The 13107-nt window shown below is 43.1% G+C and overlaps 1 protein-coding gene across 2 annotated transcripts in view; it reads left to right on the forward strand.

Moving 5' to 3' along the window:
* Positions 1-13107, forward strand: part of micall2b (mical-like 2b) — a 21104-nt gene extending 7997 nt beyond the window's left edge. For both annotated transcript variants that reach the window (XM_020587392.1, XM_020587393.1), the window contains exons 7-17: positions 3375-3744; positions 3859-4067; positions 5604-5667; positions 6196-6329; positions 6549-6601; positions 7005-7128; positions 7227-7329; positions 8457-8530; positions 8619-8733; positions 9914-9960; positions 11524-13107. In XM_020587392.1, the coding sequence (XP_020443048.1) occupies positions 3375-3744; positions 3859-4067; positions 5604-5667; positions 6196-6329; positions 6549-6601; positions 7005-7128; positions 7227-7329; positions 8457-8530; positions 8619-8733; positions 9914-9960; positions 11524-11600 (1370 nt within the window). In that variant the 3' untranslated portion in view covers positions 11601-13107. The remainder of the gene's footprint in view (positions 1-3374; positions 3745-3858; positions 4068-5603; positions 5668-6195; positions 6330-6548; positions 6602-7004; positions 7129-7226; positions 7330-8456; positions 8531-8618; positions 8734-9913; positions 9961-11523) is intronic.

The following is a 13107-nucleotide window of genomic DNA, read 5'->3' on the forward strand; positions in this document are numbered from 1 at the left end:
ATACCCCCTCCTCCTTCAAACCCAGCAGCTTCTCATACATCAAATGCAGTAACTCCGCATGCTGCCACTGCAGCAGCTCCTCATACTTCCACTACAGCAGCTCCTCATACTGCCACAACAGCCGCTCCTCATACTGCCACTGCAGCAGCTCCTCATACTGCCACTGCAGCAGCTCCTCATACTGCCACCACAGCCGCTCCCCCTGCTGCCCCCGCCGCCCTCCTCATACTTCCACTACAGCAGCTCCTCATACTGCCACAACAGCCGCTCCTCATACTGCCACTGCAGCAGCTCCTCATACTGCCACTGCAGCAGCTCCTCATACTGCCACAACAGCCGCTCCTCATGCTGCCACTGCAGCCGCTCCTCATACTGCCACAACAGCAGCTCCTCATACTGCCACTGCAGCCGCTCCTTATACTGCCACTACATCCGCTGCTCATACTTCAAACACAGCAACTCCTCCTACTTCAACTACACTAACTCCTCCTACTTCCACCACAGCAGCTTCTCGTGCATCAACTACACTAACTCCTCCTACTTCAAACACAGCAGCTTCTCGTAGTTCAACTACACTAACTCCTCCTACTTCAAACACAGCAGCTTCCCGTAGTTCAACTACACTAACTCCTCCTCCTTCCTCTACAGCAGCTTCTCGTGCATCAACTACAGTAACTCCTCTTACTTCAACTGCACTAACTCCTCCTACTGCAACCACAGCAGCTTCCCGTAGTTCAACTACACTAACTCCTCCTACTTCCACTACAGCAGCTTCTCGTGCATCAACTACAGTAACTCCCCCTACTTCAACTGCACTAATTCCTCCTACTTCAACCACAGCAGCTTCCCGTAGTGCAACTACACTAACTCCTCCTACTTCAACTACACTAACCCCTCCTACTTCAACTACACTAACTCCTCCCACTTCAACCACAGCAACTCCTCCTACTTCAACTGCACTAACTCCTCCTAAGCCTCCTACTTCAACCACAGCTAGTTCAAGTACAGTAACTCTGCCTACTTCAACCACAGCAACTCCTCCTACTTCAACCACAGCAGCTTCCCGTAGTTCAGCTACATTAACTCCTCCTCCTACTTCCACTACAGCAGCTTCTCGTGCATCAACTACAGTAACTCCCCCTACTTCAACTGCACTAATTCCTCCTACTTCAACCACAGCAGCTTCCCGTAGTTCAACTACACTAACTCCTCCTACTTTAACTGCACTGATTCCTCCTACTGCAACCACAGCAGCTTCCCGTAGTTCAACTACACTAACTCCTCCTACTTCCACTACAGCAGCTTCTCGTGCATCAACTACAGTAACTCCCCCTACTTCAACTGCACTAATTCCTCCTACTTCAACCACAGCAGCTTCCCGTAGTGCAACTACACTAACTCCTCCTACTTCAACTACACTAACCCCTCCTACTTCAACTACACTAACTCCTCCCACTTCAACCACAGCAACTCCTCCTACTTCAACTGCACTAACTCCTCCTACTTCCACCACAGCAGCTTCCCATAGTTCAAGTACAGTAACTCTGCCTACTTCAACCACAGCAGCTTCTCGTAGTTCAACTACACTAACTCCTCCTACTTCAAACACAGCAGCTTCCCGTAGTTCAACTACACTAACTCCTCCTCCTTCCTCTACAGCAGCTTCTCGTGCATCAACTACAGTAACTCCTCTTACTTCAACTGCACTAACTCCTCCTACTGCAACCACAGCAGCTTCCCGTAGTTCAACTACACTAACTCCTCCTACTTCCACTACAGCAGCTTCTCGTGCATCAACTACAGTAACTCCTCCTACTTCAACTGCACTAACTCCTCCTACTTCAACCACAGCAGCTTCCCGTAGTTCAACTACACTAACTCCTCCTACTTCAACCACAGCAGCTTCCCTTAGTTCAACTACACTAACTCCTCCTACTTCAAACACAGCAGCTTCTCGTAGTTCAACTACACTAACTCCTCCAACTTTCACTACAGCAGCTTCTCGTGCATCAACTACAGTAACTCCTCCTACTTCAACTACACTAACTCCTCCTACTTCAACCACAGCAGCGTCTCGTAGTTCAACTACACTAACTCCTCCTACTTCAACCACAGCAGCTTCCCGTAGTTCAGCTACATTAACTCCTCCTCCTACTTCCACTACAGCAGCTTCTCGTGCATCAACTACAGTAACTCCCCCTACTTCAACTGCACTAATTCCTCCTACTTCAACCACAGCAGCTTCCCGTAGTGCAACTACACTAACTCCTCCTACTTCAACTACACTAACCCCTCCTACTTCAACTACACTAACTCCTCCCACTTCAACCACAGCAACTCCTCCTACTTCAACTGCACTAACTCCTCCTACTTCCACCACAGCAGCTTCCCATAGTTCAAGTACAGTAACTCTGCCTACTTCAACCACAGCAGCTTCTTGTAGTGCAACTACACTAACTCCTCCTACTTCAACTACACTAACTCCTCCCACTTCAACCACAGCAACTTCTCCTACTTCAACTGCACTAACTCCTCCTACTTCAAACACAGCAGCTTCCCGTAGTGCAACTACAATAACTCCTCCTACTTCAACCACAGCACCTTCCCGTAGTTCAACTACACTAACCCCTCCTACTTCAACTACACTAACTCCTCCCACTTCAACCACAGCAACTTCTCCTACTTCAACTGCACTAACTCCTCCTACTTTAAACACAGCAGCTTCCCGTAGTGCAACTACAATAACTCCTCCTACTTCAACCACAGCAACTCCTCCTACTTCAACCACAGCAGCTTCCCGTAGTTCAACTACACTAACTCCTCCTACTTCAACTACACTAACCCCTCCTACTTCCACCACACTAACTCCTCCTACTGCAACCACAGCAGCTTCCCGTAGTTCAACTACACTAACTCCTCCTACTTCAACCACAAGTACAGTAACTCTGCCTACTCAACCACAGCAACTCCTCCTACTTCAACCACAGCAGCTTCTCGTACTTCAACTACACTAACTCTTCCTACTTCAACCACAGCAGTTTCCCGTAGTTCAGCTACATTAACTCCTCCTCTTACTTCCACTACAGCAGCTTCCCGTAGTTCAACTACACTAACTCCACCTATTTCAACCACAGCAACTCCTCGTACTTCAACTACACTAACTCCTGCTACTTCAGCCACAGCAACTCCTCCTACATCAACTACACTAACTCCGCCTACTTCAACTGCACTATCTCCTCTTATTTCCACTACAGCAGCTTCTCAAGCTTTAGCTACAGTAACTTCTCCTACTTCAAACACAGCAGCTTCTTGTATTTCAACTGCAGTAACTCCTCATACTTCAACTACAATAACTTCTCCTACTTCCACCATAGTTACTCCTCGTACTTCAGCCACAGCAGCAAAGACACTCCAGTCCAAGCTCAAGTTCTTCCAGTCAGATACCACCACTAACAATGAAGAGAAAAAAACTACCACCGTCAACATGGATGTAAATAAACGGCCCAATGCTGTTGGTAAGGTACAGGAGGCCCCCGGAGGTCAGACTATGACTGTAAATGTCAGTGCTGCTGGCAGAAGGGAAGCAAGTGTGACCGGAGATAAGGAGAGAGCTAAAGCTGCTGGTGGAGGTGATAAGGTGAGTTGGAGACAGCAGGAAAATCAGAGTGATAAGACAAAAGCATCACCAGAGGACAACAGTAATCCACCGTGGATGAATGTAGCTCTGAAGAAGACGGATGTGAAGTAAGTAACCTCACACACACACACACAACCTTTATATCCTGCGTTGGACTGACCTCTACTGGTCAATGATGATATTTAATAATACTTCCATCACCTACTCTACTGTGTAATCAGACCTGAGTCTCAAGTTGTGACCCCTAAGAGGGAGCCAGGGGCTGCCAGAGTTAGAGTGAGACTGAAAGCAGACCCCACGATCCTTGCTGATCTGAAGTCTCCGGACTCCTCGAGCAATGCTCCGACCCCAGCCGTCAGGAGCGGACTGGGAGACAGAACCCCAGACAAAGCGGGCTCTCACCCTGGTGGTGCATCACCCAACACTTCAGGTTAAAGTCACGCACTTTCATAATTGTGCACAGAAACGGCTTCAGACTTTTTAAAATTTCCCCGCAGAGTGACTCCTGGTCTGATCTTTTTACAGATGTGTGAACAAATCAAACTGGATTTTTTTCAGATCTGATCTGGGCCTCTTCCATATGTGGTCCACTTTAACTGTTCAGTTGAGAAAATTTTAATTCAGATGGATAACAAATAGCTGCAGCACTAACTTAAAAGACAAGATATTTGATATGTGCATTAATTTCTGTGGCTCATTAGATTTACTGAGAGTGTGGGTATATTACTGGATAGGTGCCCTTTCATTCCAGGGAAAGTTTCTCACCAAGTGCATATGTCAAAGATGTTTCTCTTCTGTGTTTTGCTCACTGTCCACCAATAGTCTCTTCTACTAGGGCTCAACATTCAGACAACATCACCAATAAGACAAGTTTTTTAGGGTCTCGGAAGGTTTTATTATAAAGATCAAAGGTGTCCTCAACAGTTTTACAGTCGCTTGTGACAAAGTATTCTGAGCTCAAAAGTCCTGTTGTTTTTCTGAGCTTTCAGATTTATCTTGCAGTCCTTTTTTGTGCAATCTGGATGAAATCTCCAAAACATTTTTAAGTGGACCTTTTTTGAGTTGCCATTATTTTGCTTAAAACCGTTGAGAATAAATATTCACGCTAAACATTTTACCCACTTGTTTGTTAGTATAATTCTTTGGGGAAAATACTGTTTTTGTTGCACAGGATTTTTAATCTCAAAAACCGGGAAAGATTAAAAATTGTAAATGCAAATTGCCCAGCAGTATAATTAATGCATGACTCAGAGGCTCCTTTGACACCTTCTTGTCAGTGTATGGTTATCCCATTACTTTACCCTGTGCACTTGCTCCTGTGTTTGTTCACCTAGCAGCAGGTTAATGTTGGTGTGTTTGATTTAGTTGTTGGTGGCAAATGCCATGTCTTTATAACAAACGGGAACTGACATTAGAAAGTAAATGGTACATTGTTGTGTTGGAGGGACTAAAGACCCTGTTCCACCGCCTGGTACCGGCTCAACTCGACTGTCCTTATTTGTGGTTCCATCAGTCAAATGTTGGGGAAATACTTTTAGTATCACCTCCGTCCAGGTTCCAAGCGAGCAGAGGTGATACCAACACTGCAGACTAGCAAGCAGTTGGTCAGAGAAATTGCGCCATCAACATGTGAGACGTCGTGAGAGTTTTTAAAAGCAATGTTATTTAACACTAACCTCTACTTTACTGTAGTTACTGTACTAACTAAAAACAGCCACATACAGGGAATCAAGGACGGCATGCCTTCAATGTCCTCCATTGTTTCTGTGTTGCCGATGATGCCGCAGCAGTGTAATGTGGTATTGCTATGACAACCGGCTACATTGAGAGGGGACCATCTGCAGTGGAAAACCAAGCACCTGGTACCAAAAGGGAGTAAAGTTGAGTCGAGTTGAGCCAGTACCAGGGGCCTAAGGTTGGAAGTGCAAAACACTGAAGTTTCAACTGATTTCTTTGTCCTCAGCAGCATCAGAAAAGAAGTCTCCTGCAGACTGGAGGTCGAAACTCAAACCTGTCACCAAAGAAACAAAGTAAGACTTGTTTTATTGACCTTGATTTGCTCTGTACTGTCACTGTATTCTGTGTTACTTCCTATCCCTTATTGTATGTTTGGAACTTCATAACAACAGGGCGTATTTCTATGTGGATGGATTCACAGCATCAGACAGTAACTGTATGGGCCCCTCTTCTCTTTGTGTTCCTGTCCATCCATCCATCCTTTTCTTTCATCCATCTCTCCAACCATTCCTCCCACAGGAAGCCTCTACCTGCTGCTCTTCCAAATGGCTCAGCCATGATTTGTAGTCAGAGTTTTCAGTGTCTCCTCTTCCGCCACATGCATGTGCGCTCCAAAGGGTGTCAAGACTGAGTAGTGTCCTCCGTGGTGCGACATATGCTCAGTGCTCAGAGTTCCTTTCCCCAGATGACCTTTTCCTCTCGCTCTCATGAATCAAAACTAAGGACTGTAGTGAGACAGAGGGTACTAATTAAAGTGGCAGATAAATCACTAATGAAGACAGTAAATTCTCTCTTTCTGTTCATTCTCCATCCATCCATAGACCTGTTGGTCCTTCACAGTCCGAGAAACCATACTCGAATGGTGCTGAAAAGTCACAGACATCAGAGCTTTCTACTGGGCCTTCCTCCTCTACTGTTCCCAGCCCCATTTTTGTCACTGCACCGGGCTCAAAGGGTAAGAACAGGGTTTCCTGTATTGTAATGATGTTATGTTAAATGATGAGCCAGACAAAGACAAAAATACTCTCATACTGCAATCTCATTCCCACTTCTTTCTATACAGATAAAAGATAAATTTTCCTTAGCATTGTCTAAATATGTTGCTTCCCCTCCCGTCTTTTTTCTTATTTTTCTTTCTGTATTTATTTTCTGTTTTTTCTCTTTTCTTTTTCAGGAGTTCAGAATCGTCAGAAAGACATATCTGCTAGTGACAAGAACATTTCCAAGGTTTTTAAAAATCATTTTAAATTGAATCCTTCTGATGTTATTTTTCAATCAAAATGAGGATTTAGAAGATGACACCTTGAGCCACTGCATGTTAACTGTCATAATGCAGCATCATTGTAAAACAGTAGCTACAGCAAAGCACTTTAGCTGACAAGCTAAAGCTAACTGAGTCAGCTAGCTAACGCAAATTAGGCAATTAAATGTGTTTGAAGACCAAAATAATTGGAAAGCTAAGTAGCTGATAAATAAAATGAGTTAGTGGAAGATAAATAGAAGGCTAGCATAAAGTTAGACATTTAAAAAATGTTTTTCATCTACTAATTTGTGACGGTATATGTTCACCTGTGTCGTTGTTTCTGTCTTTGTTTGCATGTGTTTACTTATGTCTGTGTGATATGTGAAGATGAAGCCAGGCTACATTCCCACAGAAGACCTCATAAAGGAGCTTCAGGAGATTGAAGATAATTTGAATGAATGGGAGAGGAGGGGAGTCGAGCTGGAGATGAAGCTCCGCTCCAGTGAGGAAGGTGTGATAAACAAAGCTATACAGTTTAGTAACATGGTGTGAAAAATGGTACGTTTAGAGGAAGGAGTGTGTCTGGGATTAACTGTGTTTGTGTGTCAGAGGGGGAAGATGACTCTCTCATGGATGAACTCATGGTTGAGTGGTTCAGCTTGATCAGGAACAAGCAGGTGGCCATTCGCCGGGAATCTGAACTGGTCTACATGTGAGTACTCACACATATGCATGAACAAAAGGACACGCCACTATTTAGTGATTAACGAGACAGACTTGTGGCCAGAAGGTTGACAGTTTGAATTCCCAGTGTCCTCCCTCCTCCGTCCCTCAGCGGGATGTCCTGGAACAAGACAGCTCACCCCCGACGGGCTGTAGAGGACAGAGAATTGAGAAGCGCATGCTGCTTTAAAGCACAAATACTCTGCAGTTATTCCATATTCCTTTCATACTTTAACATTGTATTAAAATAGAGTACACTTAAAGATCTTACACTGTACATCCATCATCGCCCTGCTGTGCCTAATCTCGTATGACCTGGTAGGCTAAGCAGAGTTGGGCCTAGTTATTAGTTGGATGGGGGCTATCTAGAAATACAGGGTTACACCCAGCCACTCTACAGTAAGTCCTGGATAAAATGGGAGGGTCACATCAGGAAGGGCATCCAGTGTAAAAACCTGTGCCAACTTACATATGCAGATTGTAGATCCGCTGGGGCGACCCCCGTTGGGAGCGACCCTCGTTGGGAGAGACGGAAAAATGTAGCACATCAAAGTTCTGGTTATGGTAGGATTTGCTCAAATGAGTCAGACTTGTGTCCTCAGTTTTGTCCACTTCAGTTCATCATATTGGGGCTACCCGATGACTGAAAGTCAAAATGTTGGCGTGGCAGCTTGACCATCAAATCATTCTGTGGTATATAATCTTTTGTACTAGTATTACTCCTCGGCTTACACACCTGATACTAAGAGGTTTGTTTTGGGCAGGTGCGTGCACTTTTCTTAACAGATCTATGGTAAATGCACCACAGCTACAGTAATTTGCTAAAAGTTACACACGTTATGAAATTGACAAGCATGTGTTTGTGGGCTGTCATTCAAAAATAGTACCAAATCTAGTGAAAACTTGTAGTATCTAGTGAAGATTTGTAATGTTCTTAAGCCACTTAGTAGCTTTTGTCTGACTGTTCAATTCCATTGAAAATGTTTAGGCACTAATAGCTACAGCTCATATGAATAGATGCATGTCGAACCAAGGAGCTGACATCATGCAGTTCTTAGTGCTAATAACAAACACAATAAACAATTTTATTTTATATTTGTGTGCTTTTTTATGTAGAGGGAAAACTCAGGACCTGGAGAAAGAGCAGCCTAATGTTGAGCAGGAACTCAGGAGACTGATGGAAAAACCAGGTGAGGCCTTCAGGAAAACACATTTAACACAAAACCCACCAGAAACAGACCTTTGATGTCAGAATAAAATATATTTGTGTGTTTTCAGAACATCTGAAAACTGCCTACGACCACAAGAGGGAAGAGCAGCTGATGGCCAAACTGCTGGAGATCGTCAATGACAGAAACGCCATTATAGAGGGTCTGGATGAGGACAGACTCAGGTGTGTTTTTAGGCAGATCACACTGTGTAGTGCATGAAAGTCAGGATTTGATGGTGGTGAACAGTGCAGGACTTGTAGCTCTTTTTACACACTCAGTTTTCAGACAGTGATTCTTAACTAAGATGTTTTTAGAGCCAAACGGGCCAAATTGGTCACCTGACATCAGGACAGCGGGAAGTGAAAAGAGCTGCAGTACTAGAGCCTCTACCACAAAGCGAGATCTCTCTTTGGGATTAACTCAGGTTTTCTGGTACCATGAAGGGGACTCACCTTTAGCTGGGGTAGATCACCATGGTAACCAGGTAGATCAGCATGGCTGATCTACCTGAGGTGTTAAAGTAGCTCAGCAAGGATGTTTTACAAGTAAATCAAATAAGATGAGCAATAAAAATAATATACAGTACTGAACACCAAACAAGCTCGTAGCCAGATGGGAAAACCCAGAGTTAATGGAGTCGGCTGATAACCAGCTTTGTGATCCAGGACAGCCGACGTTGGGCTCAGTGAAGCCAGAGAACCCCAGGAGAGCCAGACTCGCTTCATGGCACAGGCCCCTGGTCTAAAAGAGAAACACCAGTAGCTTTCTGATGTCTGTGGATTGTCATTGACATTGACTGCAAATAGCAACTATTGCCAGTTTATTTGTCCATCAGAAATTGGGAATGTAAAGTGTCTGCATGTTAATCTCATAGTGCAGTAATACTAAAACTATCATTTGATGAATCAGTTACACATTTTTATAATGGTTTAGGTCAGGTATCAAGCAAAACTCTCAAATATTCACCATTTACAGCCGCTCAGGTTTGGGGATTTGTGATTTTATTAATTTTTTTATTTTCTGTTTTACATCACTGTAAAATGAATAGTTTTGGGTGTCGGACTGTTGCTCCGACAAAACTTGTGGAAATTGTGACGTGCATTTTTCACTTTATTCTGTCGTGGTAGATTATTATAATAATAATAAAAAGCAGATCAATATACAGTGTAATGCAGAAGTGATGAGTTTCCGCCCTTCCTCATAGCCACTGTTGTATGTCAAATCCAGTTTAGTGGAGTGCAGAGCCAAAACACCAAAATGTGTCACTACAGTATTGACAGAGTGCACTGCATGATGAAATACAGTATACCACATGTGTGCAGGTATGAACTGTTCCTGTGTGTTCTCGCTTCATTTTCTCAGGGAGGAAGAGGAGGATGAGGAACTGAACAAGATGATGATGAATTTCAGTGAGTGTCTCCATCACCTCCACAGGCCAACTGACTCGCCCCCTACCCACCACTCGCTGTGTTCGCACATCACATCACAACCTCAGTGTCACTGCAACTTGGTTGGCTTATAAATCATCTAATTGAGGATTTTCATCATGTAACTGGAGTAGATAGAATTCTCCTTGTGGTTTAGGGAAGTGTGCAAACTTTTAATGGTGCCACTGTGCTGTGCTTCTATGACATTTGATCTAATGAGTACTAATGGAAAAAGCATCAAACAAAATGCTCCCCCTCTTTTTGTCAGTGGCGTTCCTATTAAACAAATGGATAATGTAGCCAGTTAATTTGACCCCCTGATAGAATAGAGTTAAAGCCAGCTTCATTTGCAAGTCATGACTGGGAAAGCAGGGCTGAAATTGAGGAGACTTATTGAACTTCAGTGAAAGGTCATTATGTTGCAGCGAGTGAACGCCGGCCGTGGGCTAAAGCCTAGCCATTTCAATTTAATGTATTCATAAAGTTAATGCCTAAGTTTCACAGTTCATTCCCACTCAGTGGACAGTGATGTGATAGTTTGCACTTGTTGTATGGTGTGTGTTTCACATACTGTAGCACATTACTCCTTTTAAACGACAGAAACTACTCAGGCGTGTGTTAAGGACACCCAAGGAGGCCTCCGACAGACAGGTAACCCCTGTAACAACTCATCGATTGACAGAATAGTCAATGAAAATAATTATTAGCTGCAACCCTATATTAGTCCTCGGCTCTGTGAATAAGAAGAGTTTAGAGATGTTCCTCTGACGTTGCCTTCATATTAACATCATACAGATATTATGGATTTTTTTTTAGATCAGGAAGGTCACTTTCAGGTTTTCTTGAATTTTCCAGATGCCCCTAGTATAAGCTTTCCAAAGGAGAATTAACTAGAAATGTATTTATTAAGAAAAGTATATTAAGCACATGTTTATAGTGGTATAGTTGATAGTATAGTCACCAGTTGACCTAACCTGCACGTTTTTGGACTGCGGGAGGAACCTGGAGTACCCATACAAGAACATGCAAACTCCACACAGAAAGGCCCCGGTCAGCCAGTAGAGCAGGTTCGAACCTGGAACCTTTTTGTTGTGAGGCAGCCGTGCTATCCACTGCACCCCCGCCTTTAATTCTGATTTAAAATGGAAATACGTTTGGGATCACAGAGTATGGACTGAACTTCCAAGAGTTAGTAAAATGCAGCTTTTTGGCCAAACAGCAACTGCCAATAAACCTAGTTATGATCAGAAACAGAAATAACTCCAGCACCACAAATCACAGCACCTAAAGGACGACGGCAAAAAAAAAAAAAGCAACCTCTAGAACCACACTTGATTCTCTGATTCTCCAAGTGCACACTCAACGAGTGGGTTCAAGTAAAAATACTACAGAGCATTCAGTTTCTGGTTTATCAAACTCCAAGTTTGTTGTTGTTGTTTGTTTTTTTTTGTTTTGCAAAAACAGCATTTTAAAACCTGATTTTAATATTTACCTCTGTTCTCCTTTAACCAGCTCCCTCACTCTATCTGTCTTCCTCTCTGCCAGACATTAAGAAAGACAAACCAAAGAAAGCGTCTCCAAAGACCAAACTGTTTGGCTGGCTGAACAGGAAGGAAGTATGATGCTCCTGCAAACACACCAGGGACTCGTTCGTTGACGTGTCTGCTGCTCTTGTTGCAGTCTTACTGTCAGTGTACTCAGCCTGTGGCTCATGGGATACGGTGGATAAATGGATCGTCTGTATGTGTGAGTGTGTGTGATCTGTCGTGTTCTGTACTTTGAGAAAAACGCCCTTCCCTCTGTCGACTACATCACTTAGGATATGACGTACACGCGCGCACACACTGGCGATGCTGAGGGGTTAATGACTCACCAGCCGTGATGTGATTGGGTTCAGTGCTCCAGTTGTTACTTTTAATCCCCCTTCTAGTCTTAATCTGTCAACTTAATGCTCACACACACAAACACACATGGCCGTGTTGTATCTTCTTACTTGTACAGTGTATTGAAAAGTTGGGTGTATACATTAACACCAATGCTAATGGGAGTTAATAGAGAACAAGACTTGGCTGCTTCTTGCTCTTTGCTCATGTTTTTGTCCACACTTCAAAGTAACTAGTGACGTGTGACTAACTTCAGGGTCTCTGACCTTGTTGTTGTTGTTGTACATGTTGAACTGTATTTTTCTTTTAACCATAAATATCATGTTCTGTGTACCTTTGTTCAGAGCGCTGCTCTAAATATTACTTTTTAATGGCATTTTCTAAACTTGTGGTTCCCAACCTGGAGGTTGTGACCCTACCAAAAGGTCGGGGGACCTTTAAGATAAAAAAAAAACAACACCTGCTACACAGAATTATGAAACTTTATTCTAGAGTTTCCACAATATTTTTTTCTAGTCAGTTATTAAATAATTTTATCTGGCTGGGCTTGTAAGTATTCAGTTAAGAATCTGAGAAGGGTTAATCACCCTTTGGTCAAGGTTAACACAACCTGTATATATTTATATGCAATCTGCAACAAGGAGTGCATGTAGACATGGATTTATTTTTTTTAAAGCGCTACCACCCAGAAAGGCTTGGATCAATAGTTCAATCTGTACTTGATGCTTGAACATACTTGTAAGAAAACCACTGGACATCATATTTTGGTCATTTTTCCATCCTGTGGATATGTGACTGTCTTATCCGATCATGTCTTACTTGAATGTGTAGAGGATGTTTTTTTGTGGTAGAATAGAGGAAAAGAACAATTTTGGTTGGTGTCATGTGACTCATAGGTTTTATTAAGTATTCGTACTGAAAGCAAACTCAGTTGACCGAATATTTTGGGTTCTGGAAATGTAAGAACTGGTCCAAATTGGATCTGGATATGTACTGTACATGTTTTTAATATGTCTCAGCTGAATTTTAGTGCATCTGTATCACAATGTGTTTATTCTTGGAGAGGACGTCAGCAGGTTTTTATATTGCGATCAAACGGATCAGTTTCAGCAGAACTGGTTGGTAACAGGACTGTACAGTATATATGTTAATGTCCCCTTTACTCAGCTGTGTGTATTGTATGAGGTTAGCACTAATAACTGTGATTATGAAATGGATGATTTTAAATAAATAACTAATGAAAGTA

Source organism: Monopterus albus, unplaced genomic scaffold (genome assembly GCF_001952655.1).
Source record: "Monopterus albus unplaced genomic scaffold, M_albus_1.0 scaffold455.1, whole genome shotgun sequence".
NCBI lineage: Eukaryota > Metazoa > Chordata > Actinopteri > Synbranchiformes > Synbranchidae > Monopterus > Monopterus albus.